Below are 14,306 nucleotides of genomic sequence, written 5' to 3'. Positions count from 1 at the left end.
CATTATTTTCCACTTTCTACTACTTTCCTTTGTTGGTCTCTCTTTTCCATTACCTTCATTGCTACCCTATCCCTTCTTCCTCTAGTCAAAGCCAGCAGCACAGTTCACAGCCAGTAACACAGCAGGGTTCAGAAAGATGTTTAGAACATGGAGTTATTAGTATAGATGAAGCGTTGAAATTTTTAATTTGGAAATGGAGCTGGACTTCTAGCCCTCTCTTCCAATACAAGTTTTATATCTATCTATCTATCTATCTATCTATCTATCTATCTATCTATCTATCTACCTATCTATCTATCTACCTACCTACCTTCCTATCATCTATTTGGTTTTTAGAGACAGGGTTTCTCTGTGTAGCCCTGACAGTCCTGGAACTCACTCTGTAGACCAGGCTGGACTACAGAAAGATCCTCATGGCTCTGCCTCCCGAGTGCTGGGATTAAAGACATGTACCACCACTGCCCCACATTGCAAATACTTTTTAATGCATCTATATCTCTATCACGTATTTAGTAAGTAAGAAAAAAACAGTTTAATGTTATTATATGTAAGATTATGAGGGGATCATGTCATCTTAAATAGGTACTTGGAACTTTGAGGTGTAATGATCTAAGAGCCACTTACTCGGAATCAGTTTTTTACACTTGAAATAAGCTCATAGCGATTCTGCTATAATTTATTGTTTTTTGCTCTCACCTTTTTTCCAAATTACTGCTGAGCTGATAGGACAATCAATTGCTTTCCTATGTGAAGTGTTTTCACATTTGTTGACTGTCTCAATGAACAAATTTGTAAATATACATTTATCAGTTTTGCAAAGCAGCACAACCATTTACAGGACCCAAGACAGTGCTATCACGGTGTATTTATCAACTGTTTAGTGCCTTCATGTCAACACAATTGAGACAGAACTGGAACTTATGCACATTTATTATGGTGAATGGGAAATGGGATTAAATCATGAGATTGTCAGGCAGCATATATCAAAACAGAACAAAAGTGTGGAGCCTTCCTCGGGCTTTCTACCCTGTGTGATCTTACTTCCTCTGGCCCTCAGGAGCAAATGAATCCTGCCTGCCCCACCATAAAGGTGTGGAGTTTAAAGAAATGGGGGTGCTTTGTTTGTAAGAACAGATCTTAGACCCTTAGCTGCTGCATTGGTTGTTTCCAGGCTTCCTCCTGAGTGGGCTGCTTGAGCCCAGCGACTGATTGTGATCCTAACAGCTTGTAAATCCAGGGACCATATGGCTGGGTAGCATGTTAAACTCTCATGCACTTTATCCTGCCGTGCCTGACCCATCAGACAGAACACATCTTTCCTTTTCATTCAGTCTTCCTGAAGACTCCAGCGTCTCTTCTTCTACTGCGCCAAGACTCACCTCCCTGTTCTTTGTGTAAATGTTTGGCTCTCATGTTCACTTAGCAGTTTGTGATATTGTACACAGATTACCCCAGAAAAATTTGAGTGCTGGCACCAAAATTGATAGCGCTCTGCATATCACACTGTGTGCTGTATTGATGGAGTCACAGGGAAGGGTTGTCTCAAACTACCGTGTTCTGTAGTCCAGCTTTCTGTGTTTCAGGAGATAGGTTAAACATCTTGATAGCAGGGTGTATCAAAAGATTTCATTCTGATAAACCAAACCAGTCTTAACATAAATCTATTTTCCTGGGATGGCTTATGCTTTCAGCAACGTGTGTGCTTTCATTTCCTTGAGATAGTTATGTCAGTGCTGTCTGTTCATGTGTGGTTCATTTATGATGTCTTTTAGTAGCTATGCCAGGGAAGCCTAACGCTCCAAGGAATGCCAGCAAAAACCTAAATCAAAATTATTATCATTATTTTGTTGATATTTTTGAGACAAGTTTTCTCAATATAGCCCTGGCTGTCCTGGAATTCAGTATGTAGACCAGGCTGGCCTCAAACTCAGAGAGATCTGTCTGCCTCTGCTTCCTGAGTGCTGGGATTAAAGGCATGTGCCACCACACATGGCCTGAATAAAAATTCTTATCAAGGCTTAATACTTGTTGATTTAGTAATGCTGCTTTGGAGACTGTATCCTTAAGTGATTGAACAGAGGCACATCAGAGGTTTATGCACAGGTTATTTATACTGATATAACAATGAGAAATACTAAATTTGAACACAACTATAAGAAGTGACTAAAATACTACATCTTCATTTGTTGAAAACACACATACAACCATTGTGTTACGCTTTTGAAGGAGACACAGTGACCTAGGAAAATACACACAATATAATATAAAGTGGGGGAAAAAAGCTGGAGAATAAAAGTGGCCATCTCTGGAGGGTGTAATTATAAGCACCTGAATGATTTTATGTATTTTCAAATATTTCTAAAATGACTAAAAGTAGTTTTAATAATACAAAAGGTTTAATAATATATCCCATACATCAGTGTGCACCTCTAAAAGAAACCCCAGCAAGGATGCAGTTTCATAGCACCTACCTCTTAAATGTTTGTGGGATATACAGGTGGACAGATACACGATTAATGCATGGCAGTTAACATTTGTAGGTGCCACCACTGAGTTTGTAAGATTGAAGAAATAGCAAAGGAGGATTCATGGAAAAGCAGGTGGATGCCAGACTTCTCAGCAGCCTTTGAAGGATGGCACGGAAGGTACTGAAATTATCACTCAGTTTTGCATGGGTGGTGCTACTCAAAGAGTTGTGTTCTGTCCTGGAGTCCACTGCTATTCTTCTTGCCCAGCTGCTGCCATCTTATTTCCTCTTATTCTGCGCCTGTCCTTGAGGAATCCTCATTCTCGCTCATTTCAATGGTTTCTGTTCAGTCTGGCCAGTGACCAAACCTGCTGAGAATGAAGTCAATCTCATGACTTTCTTTCTCCTTTGAGGCAGTTAGCACTTCATCGAGGACGAAGATATCCCAAGGGCAATTCTAGCTGGCCAACTCCTAGAGATGAACTGAGTGGTCATGAAGCGTGTTGGCAGGTCAAGACAACTTGACTTTACCAATTGTAAAACACCCAAGACACATTATACAGGAAGGTATGTGGTTTCGTGTTCTTGAGAGAAGTCCTGAAACTGAAACAGAAGTATGAAATGCATAAGTTTAGTTTCCCAAGGATTTAATATGAAACTTGCTCAAGGCACAATTCATACAGGAAACTTACAATAAACTTAACAATAACTGATAGCTCTAATTGATTGTGTCAGAGTCTTTATATCTTTTGGATGTTTGATAGTTGCTGAATAGAATCTGGCTTCTTTGTAAGCCTGTGGGTTACCGTTGGATGTGTAAATGAAATCTTACTGTTTCCTTTTCTCTGTGAAGGAGTCTTTGTCAAAATAAGCCATTAAACTTTTGCCTAGCATTATGTATCTCTGGTTTTGGAAACTTATTTAACATAAGGTTCTTAATTGCAGGTACAAGTGTTTAATATTACTAGTGTCTGGTTTGATAAGGTATGCTGATAAGGTATTAGATTTACAGCTTGGTTTTTTTTTTTGCACCTTGAATCTTTTTTTGAGGTTTTATTTATTTTTACTTCATTTTATTTATACGAGTGTTTGCCAGAATGTGAACCACATGTGTTCAGTGTCTACGGAGGCCAGAAGAGGGTATCAGAGTCTCTGGAACTGGAGTTATGTTTGTGAGTTACATCCTACATAGCCCTGTTTGTCCTGGAATTCACTTTGTAGGCCAGGCTGGCCTCTAACTCCTGCATATATTAAAAAATTATTATTTATATGTATGTATGTGAGCCTGAGTGTATAATTGTGAACCACAGAGACCAGAAGTGGGTTTTGGATCCCCTGGAACTGGAGTTACAGGCGTCTGTTAGGTACCATGTGGGTGCTTGGAAATAAAACTAGGTTCTCTGCAAGAGCAGCAAGTGATTTTAATCACTGAACATTCTCTCTAGTCCCTGTACCTCAAGTCTTATCTCTCTCTATCTCAAAAAAAAATCCGGGCAGTAGTGACACACATTTTTAATCTCAGCACTTGGGAGGCAGGAGCAGGCGGATTTAATCCCAGCACTCGGAGTTTGAGGCTAGCCTGATCTACAAGAGCTAGTTTTAGGACAGCTGGGGCTACACAGAGAAACCCTGTCTGAAAAAAAAAAAACATTTTTTTTCAAAAAAAGGCTTATTCATCAGGTGAAGTTTTTACAGTTCTGAGCCTTTGTAGATCATAATATCTGAATGTAATAGACTCCCTTAAATGGGTCACTTATATGTTTTATTCTTTGTGGCTTTTTCCTTCCCCTTTCTTTCCTCTTTTCTCCTCTCCTCTCCTTTCCTTCCTTCCTTTCTTTTTCTGTCTTTCTTTTCTTCCTTCCTTCCTTTCTCCTTCCTTCCTTCCTTTCTCTTTTTTCTCTCTTTCCCTCCCTCCCTTTCTTACTTTTTCGAGACAAGTTATCTATAAGTACCCCTGGTTGTCCTGGACCTCGCTCTGTAGAACAGACTAGCCTTGAACTCACTGAGATCCACCTGCCTCTGTCTGCCTTGTGCTGGGATCAAAGGCATTGCCCTGCTAGGATTTTCTTTGATGAAGAGGCAAATGTCGTGTAGTTTACTAGACATCTTGACATACATTACCTGAGTTGTTCCTTACTACATAGATAGGGTTGCCCTGATTGCCCCAGTTTAACAGAAGAGGAAATGAATTATTTAATTTAATTTAAAATAATTCTTAATTTATTTTAAGAATTGTAAGAAGTGGGGCTGGAGGCTTGGCTCAGTGCTTGAGAACACTTGTTCTTGCGAAAGGACCCAAGTTTTGTATTCCTAGCACCCATATGGAAGGGAAGCTCACTACCACCTTGGGCACCAGACACATGTGGTGCACAGATGTGTAAGCAGGAAAAATACTCATACACACAAAATAATAAAAATAAATTATTTTTTTCAAAAGATGAATAAAAATAGAACTTACTCTGAAGATGACAGTGGACTTGAACATTAGAGTGAGTCTAAGCTCTCCACCACCCTTTTTTGTTATTTTGAGACAAGGTTTCTCCATGTAGCCCTGACTGTCCTGGAACTCACTCTGTAGACCAGGCTGACCTCGAACTTACAGAGATCCCCCTGCCTTCTGAGTGCTGGTGTTAAAGGGGTGCACTTGTCTGTTGGACTCCAAAGCCTGTGATTTCTCAACTACACATGTTCCTTACAGAGATAGCAGGGTTTCTTTCTTACACGGAAGCTGATAGCTCACCTACCAACTAGCTTCCTCCTTAGGTCCTGCTTTTCTCTTACAGCTTTGAAATACCTTTAATTTCCATACTTTTTGTTGAAAAATAAGTGTATATTCAGGGAGGGCAATGTAATGCCTTGATGTGAAATGATTAAATCACGCTAATTAAATGTAACTTATATCATCTTACCAAGCTCTGTCCTTTTCAGTAAGGGCAGGAAATTAAGCTGTGAACACCAGCAGAGATGGGGGTGGGGAGATTACATTGAACCGGTTTTCAATTTTATCTGAAACCGACTTCTAATTTGTATTTTAGCAAGTTCATTCTAATGAAGATCAACCATTACATGATGGTTCTGAGGCTGATTGGGTTTTGACATCTACTCAAGAAGCAAAAACTTCCTGGGTTGCAGAAGTATAAAAGTTGCTGTGGTGGGAGCAAGCCTGTTCCTCTCTGAGCTATAGTGGCAAACAGTGCAGTCACAGAGAATCTCACCGAAGCAGGCTTGGTGTGGGCTGGTATAGAGCAGCAGGAACCAGGCTCATAAATGGAGGATAGTGAGAAGCGATTTTTTATTTGTTTTTGAGTTTCTGTCTGCTTGTTTTTGTTTTTTCGAAACAGAGTTTCTCTATAGCTTGGAGCCTGCCCTGGAACTAGCTTTATAAACCAGTAGATGCGGCTGGCCTCAAATTTATAGAGATCCACCTGCCTCTGCCTCTTTAGTGCCAGGAACCGCCTGGCATGAAAAGGGATTTTAAAGTGTATGGAATGTCAATGAAGTGGTTTTTAGCCCGGAGTGGCTGATGCAAGAACGCTGAGAGCTAACTGAAGACTAACGGAGAGTTAAGAAACCCAATTGATAACCATCCTGTGGAGAGCAGGATGGCTTCTGCATGGTATTTCAGATTCGAGTGAAGAATTTCAATGGAGTCTTGGAATGAGCCTTTGCACATTGGACACATCCAGCCATCATTTTAAAGCTAGTAGGGGGAATAACATTTCAGTGTGTTTAAAGTCCAAATCCCAGAAAAGTTGACCCAAACTGTTTTCCTTTCTTCATGCCACCCTTTGTATTCAACTAAGTATTTGGGGGGATAGGTTATTAATCCTAGTGTTCTGAGAGCCATATCTAATATTCCATAGTGGAGACCCTAAGGGTGAGAAAAGACTTAGAGGAAAGTACAGTGTGGTTCCTGAGTTTCTGGACCCCAGTTCTGCCCTTGACTTTTGCTGTCAGGGCTGCCCAGAGGGACCTCAAGCAACAATGCTAGCTGGAAGCATGGGCATTTGCTTGCGGAGGGACTGAGGATGGAACCCAGGAGCTTGTCTGTTGCTAGGCAAGTGTTCTATTAGGCAGCTACATCTTCAGCCTTCAACATTGTCATTTTCTGTACTACCCAGAAGATGAGCTGGATTCCTGTGCAAATTTGGTGCATCTTGGATGACTGAGTTGCTTAGGAAGATGCACATCTCAGAATAAATTCAAGAACATGTAACTCTGAGGGGCAAGGTGAGTTCACTTTTCAGAGCCTGACAGTGCCTTTCTTGGGACCCACCTCTTTTTCTCTTTCTTCCCTTACAGTGTCTCAATTGGTGGTTCTGCATTTTCATAAGCAGGTAGCTACCAGTGGCATAGGAGGCAACAGAGGGGATGGAGCACCAGAGAGTTGAAAAGGGTGGTAGGCTCAGATGTTAATAGCAGAAATAATCACTAGAGAGAGAATTTACTAAAGAAACATTGTTTTGAGCCTCATGAGGAATGGCAAGCGTTCTATGATCTGGATTCCTGTGTTCAGTGTAAACTTGTATAATGTATAAAACTTCCTGCATTAGGGAAGGAAGGAACTCTGTTTGATGGGAGTCATTGTTGTAGTAAATCACCAAAATAAATAGTTACCGAGAAAAGCGCCTGATCTCCCTAGTGCCGTGCTGTCTTGTATGGGACACTGGCTACTCATAGCATTTGACATATGGTTAGTTTGAACTGAGATGGTCTGTAAGAGTAAAATACACACCTGATTTCAAAGTTTGGTATGAAAGAAGTAGTTTTCATATCGATTAAATGTTGAATTAATGTTTTGAATATACTGGTTTAAATAAAGCATCAATATTAATGTTTAAGGTGATGGAAATGTTACTGTGATTTGATCAGTAACAGGCCACTTGAAGTATCACATTGTACTACATAAATATGTACAATTAAAATAAGAATTTAGAAATCAAAGCCTGAGACTTAAAAAACTCTACATTGCTTTTGTCTCTTAACATGATTTACTAGAACAATAAAATGTATGCACTTTACATTATATTTCTATTGGACAACATTGCTCTGCTATAATAAAAACGGGATCTGATATTTTCAGCAGTACGATCCTGGAAGCAAGTCTAGCTGTCCAGGAATCAGGCCTATTTCCAAAGAGCAGCAAAGGGTGGAGATCTGCAGGTGGAGAAACTGATTTTGGATGAAAGTCAGGATCCAGCCTCATTTGCCTTATTCTAAGGGTGTAGGATGTGGGAGGTTGTGTGGTTAATTTGCTGAGGCAAGTTCTCTCATTTTGGGGTGTAATATATTAATTCTTAGCTGGGATCCAGAATGAGGATGGGAAAGACACGTTAGAAACTTTTCTTTCTTACCATCTTAGCCATCGAGCTCTGGGTGGCTGATAGTGACGATGTGATAGGAGCTTTCTCTGGGCCTCTCTGGACCACCATTCTTGACCGAGAGAAGGAGGAGGATTGAGGCAAAGCCCTTCTTCACTCCCAGGGCCATGTGGTAGAGCTGCTGCCGAACCTCCCTCTGCCAATAGGCATAGATGAGTGGGTTGAGCAGGGAGTTGCCAACTCCAAGGAGCCACAGGTACTTTTCCAGCACTTGGTAGAGGGAGCACTTCTGGCAGGCCACCTGCACAATACCCGTGATGAGAAAAGGAGACCAGGACAGAGTGAAGCTCCCAATAAGAATACACACAGTACGGACAGCCTTAAAGTCACTGACAGGCCGTGGGGGACGGCAAGCCCCAGCCATGGCTCCGGCGTGTTCCATCTTTCGGATCTGCTGGCTGTGCACAGAGGCAATCTTCAGCATGTCACAGTAGAAGAAAACAAAGAGGAGCACAGCTGGGAAGAAACCAGCACAGGAGAGGGTCAGCACAAACCTTGGGTGAAACACCGCAAAGAAGGTGCAGGGCCCATAGTAGGTGGTCTGCTGGAATATGGGGACTCCAAGTGGGAGGAAGCCAATAAGGTAAGATACCAACCACAGTCCTGCAATGCACGCCCCGGCCACAAGCCCGTTCATGATCTGGAAGTAACGGAGGGGCTGCTTAATGGCAAGGTATCTGTCAAAAGCAATCAGCATGACTGTGAGGACAGAGGCAGCTGCGGAAGAAGTGACAAATGCCATCCGAAGGCTACACATGGTCTTCTGTGTGTACTGAGCAGAGCTGGAAAGTTGGTCTGTAACGAGCCCCGAGATAGCCACGCCAATCAAGGTATCTGCTACAGCCAGATTCAAGGTGAAGCAAAGACCAACACCATCATTCTTGTAGATTGAGAGCAGCATAGCCACGACTACTAGTGCATTAACAGCAATGATGAGGACGGTCAGGACGGCAAGGATCACTCCAAATGAGAAAGATGACTCCATGGCTTGAGGTAGCAGGACTTCCACTTACAAGGGCATGCTGAATCTCGAGCTCAAATTCTCATGGGACAGGATAGGATGTGCTGTAGGTTCAGAGCCCCAGCACAGTTCTGGCCCTTACTGGCAGTACAGCGTGGCAGCATGCCATCTTTGGGTTCCTGATGTCATTAGGATTACTCATCCTCTCCTTTTCGGTCCTCAGCCTCCTGCTTTTCTAGCTTTCTGAAGGCAGCAATCTCTGAGCAAATCTGTCCCCGGGCCCTGAGTTAGTCCCTCCCCCTCTACCATTCAAGTTACTAGACAACTCCCAAGTACCTGGTACACACTGTCCATTGGAACCCCCTCCCTTTATTGATGTTTCAAGGGCTATGAAGGGACAGGGACCTTCGTCAAGGCTTCCTGTCTGACAGAAGAGCTAATTAGCTCTAATTATACTTTTCTCCCTCCATAGCTTCATATTAAACTTTGATTTCTTCCTAAGCTTCAAGTGCTAGATTAGTAACTAATCTTAGCTTAATTAAACATTTGCTTAATAAATAATTCTCAGTTACTATTATGATTGCTTTTAATCAAGCAAAATGATCATAATCAGTTGAAGTGAGAAGTGAAACAGATACATTATATGAGGGCCTCAGCATCCTTTCCGGGGTGTTACCACACATTTAAGCTATTTTTTTTTATTCCCAGCACTTCAAAGGCCAATTCTCTCAAATAGGATGTACACTTTCCCTGGTTCTTCTCCCTTGGATGTCAATTCATTGATTCAGAAGGACAGTAAAGACAAGGCACAGAATTGTTACTAGTTATCATTTGGGTTAGAAGGGAGCCAATTTCCCATCTCTAGTTGTTGTTTCATGGGTACAGTGCTGTTTCCATACTGGTGGGCTATGTCTCTGGTTAGTAAGGAATAGCTGGCAGACTTGTTTGTCCTGTAGAGCCCAGGTTGTCTCTGAGAAGAGATGAGTTCAGCATTTGGCAGTGGAATTTTCCAGGGATGGAGCTCATGGGAGTTAGGTCAAAGGGCGAGAGAGTTGCCAGAGCAGATGAGAGTGCAGAGGCCAGCTGTGGAAATCACTCCACTTTAGGTCGTATATCCATTTACTCTGGTACATTATAACTAACCTTTTGCCTCCCTGCTGTTCTCATCTTGGATACCAAGAAGAGAGGGGTGGGAAGAAGAGTGGTTAGAAGCTATTTACTTAGTCCAGGTGAAAGCACAAATGGGAAAGGTTAGTGTTTTAAGTGAGAGAGTGGAGAGCAAGGGGCGGAGTAGGAGCAAATATCAGGATGTTTTGACAGTTGGAGAGGACTTTGGGCAGATGTCTCTCCGAACAAGGCTCAGAAAAACCCGTGTCATGGGGGCTTGACATTTTAATCTTTGTTACCTTCATTTGGGAGGCTGATTGGAATCTGGCCTAATCTAATACCAGGACTTAATTTGTGTGTTTGCTTCCATGGCTTTTGACTTCATATGTGAAGTTAAGCTGGACCCTTGCAAGCTCATGTTCAAACTTGTGAGTGCATCAGAATGACCTGGAAGGTTTGGTACAACTTAGATTCTTGATTCAGTAGGTGTGGATGGGCCTTCGAATCAATCAATCAATCTATCTATCTATCTATCTATCTTTCTATCTATCTATCTATCTTTTTTGAGACAGTTTCATTTTTCTCAGTTTGGTCCTCAAACTCACTATGCAACTGTGGATGACCCTGAATTTTTAACCCTCCAGCTTCCACCTCTAGATTGCTTGGATTATAGGTAAGTGCCACCAAATCCAGTCTATGTGGTACTGAGGACTGAATGTGAGCATCATATATACAGTTCCTCAAGCTGCACAATCAACAGCTACACCCCAGCCCCTGAATATGCATCTCTGTTTACACTCACTACTGTTGAACTAAAGAACTGCTACTAGAATAGTGATTGTTTTTGTTTTTATTTTTTTCCCGAGACTGGCTCCAACTTTATAGACCAGGCTGCCTTGAAACTTTGGTCAATCCTCCTGCCTCAGTCTTTCAAGTTCTAGGACTACGGTCATGGTCCATACCTGGTGCTAGAGTAGTGATTCTTGTTGTTGTTGTTGTTGTTGTATTTAGGCAGGGACTCACTATGTAGCCCTGGCTGACCTTAACTCACTATGTAGACCAGGCTGGCCTTCTACTCACAGAGATCCACCCGCCTCTGTCTCCCAAGTGCTGGGAGTAAAGGCGTGCACTATCATGCCCAGCAGAATAATGATTCTTAACCTTAGCTGTGCTTTGGAATCACCTGTCAAAACCAAAAACATATTGTTGTTTAGGTAACACACAAAGGTAGCCTGGGACATGCACCCATTCATAAAAGGCAATTTGGATACTTAGGAGTGAGAATGACTGCTTAATAGCAAAATCACAGGCTCAAGGATTAGAACACCAGGGTTCTATATTACTGATTTTTATTGGACAAATGACTTCATCTTTATTATTTCGCTTTGTTTATTTTTCCTCTGCTTATTCTGGGAGAAGATACTCCCTATATCACAAGGTTGTGGAACTGGCAAAAATGAAGGCTGCAAAATTGTAAAAAGTTGCATGGATATCACTGCCCTTTAATCTCTGTTAGTCATATTGCACAGTGTTAATAAAGATGTATATCTGAGTGGTAACCAAAATGTAGTAATTAGGGAAGAAAAACAAATATCATGTTTTATTTTATATAGTATCTATATTAACCGTGTGTGGTGTGTGTGTGGTGTGTGTGTGTGTGTGTGTGTGTGTGTGTGTGTGTGTGTGTAAAACATGAGAGCATGCACGCAGAGGGCAGGCTATTTGGGAGAAGGAAAGTGACCAGGGGGTAGAAGGTAGGTAAGGAAGGGACCCAGTGCTGAATATGAGCAAAGTGCAATGATATACATGCCTGAAAAGGTTATAGTGCAACCCCTTATTTTGTACACCAAAAGTGATTAATAGAAAAAAATCAATGAAAAAGGCTAATCAACATGTGCATCAGTGATTGCAACACTTTCAATACAAGTGTGTGTCAGAAGCATCTGCATGCCTTGAGAGATTGGTAGAAGTGTGCAATCTCAGGCCTTGTACAGGACCTGAAACTGAGTCTGCATTTTAACAGGACCTTCAGGTGAGCTGTTTGAGTAGTACTAAATGTTTTCTTGTTTTCCTTTACCCTCAGGTGACTGATCAGATTGTTGTTTTTGTTTGCTTTTGCTTTTTTGTGCTACTGTAACACATTACCACACACTTAATGACTTCTAATAAACCGAATCTCAGGCTGGAGAGACAGCTCAGCATTTTAAAAACAATTGTTGCCTTTTTTTTAGAGGACTGGAGTTGGGTTTCTAGCACCAATGTTGGGCATTTAGCTGCCATATGAAACTCCAGCTCCTGGGGTTCTAACACTGTCTTCTGGCCACCATAGACACCTATAACTACACACACACACACACACACACACACACACACACATGAAAATAAAATTAATATTTAAAAACAAATCCAATGTATTATCTTTTCATGACTAAAGATGTAACTCCATTGGTAGGGTGTTATCCTAGTATGTGTTAAGCCCTGTGGTTAGATCCCCAGTACAGCATAAAACTGTGTGTGGTAGTATATGCAAATAAGCCTGCCATTTGAGAGGTGGAGATAGGATCAGAAGTTCAAGATTATCCTTGGTTACATATTGAGTTCAAGGCTGGCCTGGGCTACATGAGATCCTGTCTCCGAATAACAGAAGAAAAGAAACTTACAAATTTATTATTTTCTCAAGGCCAGAAGTCTAGCTTAGGGTTTCCAGGGCTAAAATCAAGGTGCCAGGATGCATTTCTTGCATGAACCTGGGAGAGCAGGGCCTAATGTAAAAATAAGGCAGACTAAAGGCTCATACAACAGCTGGCTTTATTCATTGCACCAGGCAATTTATACTTGAGGGTTAAGAAGAATCACATGAGTAAGGTGTTAAATCACAAGAACAAGCCACCGGTGGAAAAAATATGGGGGAGACGGCCTTTATTTTGCAGTCTTTGTTTTGGGAATTGAACATAGGTTGTCAGTTTTGGTGAGATGTGCCTTTATATTCCAAGTCGTCTTGCTGGTTGAAGAAAGAGTCTTTACAATTATTGTTGTTGTTGTTGTTGTTGTTATTTTCTTATATGTGAGTACATGTTTGTGGAGGTCAGAGGGCAATTTTGTGGAAATCCTTTCTCTCTACCATGTTGGCTCTGGGAATCGAACTTAGGTCATCATGCTTGGCAGCAACCTCCAAGCCATCTTGATTTAATTTAATGCTTCTCATTTTATGTGTATTTTTACAATGAGGTTGTTTGTGCAATTTCAAAAGGAAATCCTCCTCCAAACTTCTATCAAGGTCAACCTATATATGGTATATAAAATACACACAGTAAATTTATATGCATATATACTGTAATGAACTTTATTTGACTGCCAGCCCCCAGATCATTACATGGAGACTTATGAATGTTCAGCCATATCTTTTGCTAGTCCCACTAGCTCTTATACCTTAAATTACCCTGTTTCTCTTCATCTATATTTTGCCTTGGGGGTTTTATCTTTCTTTCATTCTGTATGTTCTACTCCGTGTCTGTCTGTCTGGCAGCTGCCTGGCCGGCTTTGAGCATCCCCTCTCTTTCTTGGTTCTCTCCTCTCTCCTTCTCTTTAGAGTCTAGATTCCTCCTCCTATTTTTTCTCTCTACCCATCATCTCCACAAAGCCCTCTTTTGCCTAGCTTTTGGCCATTCAGCTTTTTATTAGACCAATCAAATTCCTTCAGGAGGCAAGATCAAGCAACAACACATCTTAGATAATTAAACAAATGCAGCATAAACAAGTGTAATATATTTTATATAGTTAGAATAATATTCCACAATTATACACATATAGTAAGCCCTCCAACAGCATTTATTTTCTTCTGTTGCTTTTTATCTATCTGTGTTATAGCTGCAGAGAGAAATATCTGTGGATTAGGCAATGGTAGGGCAAGACAGAGAGAGAGAACCAATGTTTCAGGCTTTAGTCCTTTCTTGGAGTAGGAGATACTTTGATAAAATAGCTCTAGACACTGGAGGTATTTAAGATGACTTGCAGCAATGATGACTTTATTAGTATTTATGGAATCTTTATTTGCCAGATACTGTGCTAAATACACAACAGGAAGTTTCATTTTATCCTTAAAAGGTGTCTGTAAGGTAGGTATCATTAGCGCCTCATCATAGATGATGAAATTAAAGCACACAGAGAGGGTAGCTTGTTTACCCATTGCTATAATTAAGCTTGTAATTAGAAAGTATTGCATAACTGTAGACAGGCCAACAGCTTGCATGGGGACCTGTGAGCATCCATCTAATGTTTGTCCTTTCACACATCAACAATAGTTTGGACATTTTCCTCTCTTCTTGGCAGATTGTGACTCTGCCTTTGCACGTTCTTCTGCATTTGACCTGCAAGCTAAAGTGTCACGTTT

General features: G+C 41.3%; 1 protein-coding gene across 1 annotated transcript; it reads right to left on the bottom strand.

Annotated features, from left to right (window-relative positions):
• Positions 1-1,923: 1,923 nt before the first annotated feature.
• Positions 1,924-9,037, bottom strand: Gpr119 (G protein-coupled receptor 119). The gene is made up of 2 exons (XM_048450296.3): positions 7,822-9,037; positions 1,924-3,070 (listed from the first exon to the last, which is right to left on the bottom strand). Exon 1 carries the CDS (start codon positions 8,831-8,833, stop codon positions 7,826-7,828), a length of 1,008 nt encoding a protein of 335 aa, XP_048306253.1. The 5' UTR covers positions 8,834-9,037; the 3' UTR covers positions 1,924-3,070; positions 7,822-7,825.
• Positions 9,038-14,306: the final 5,269 nt, after the last annotated feature.

This window comes from Myodes glareolus, chromosome X (genome assembly GCF_982192425.1).
Source record: "Myodes glareolus chromosome X, mMyoGla1.1, whole genome shotgun sequence".
NCBI lineage: Eukaryota > Metazoa > Chordata > Mammalia > Rodentia > Cricetidae > Myodes > Myodes glareolus.
This window is presented reverse-complemented; position numbering and strand designations above follow the sequence as displayed.

Excerpts from the sequence above, each read along its gene's own strand:
- Gpr119 (XM_048450296.3), bottom strand. The coding sequence starts at position 8,833 with ATGGAGTCATCTTTCTCATTTGGAGTGATCCTTGCCGTCCTGACCGTC.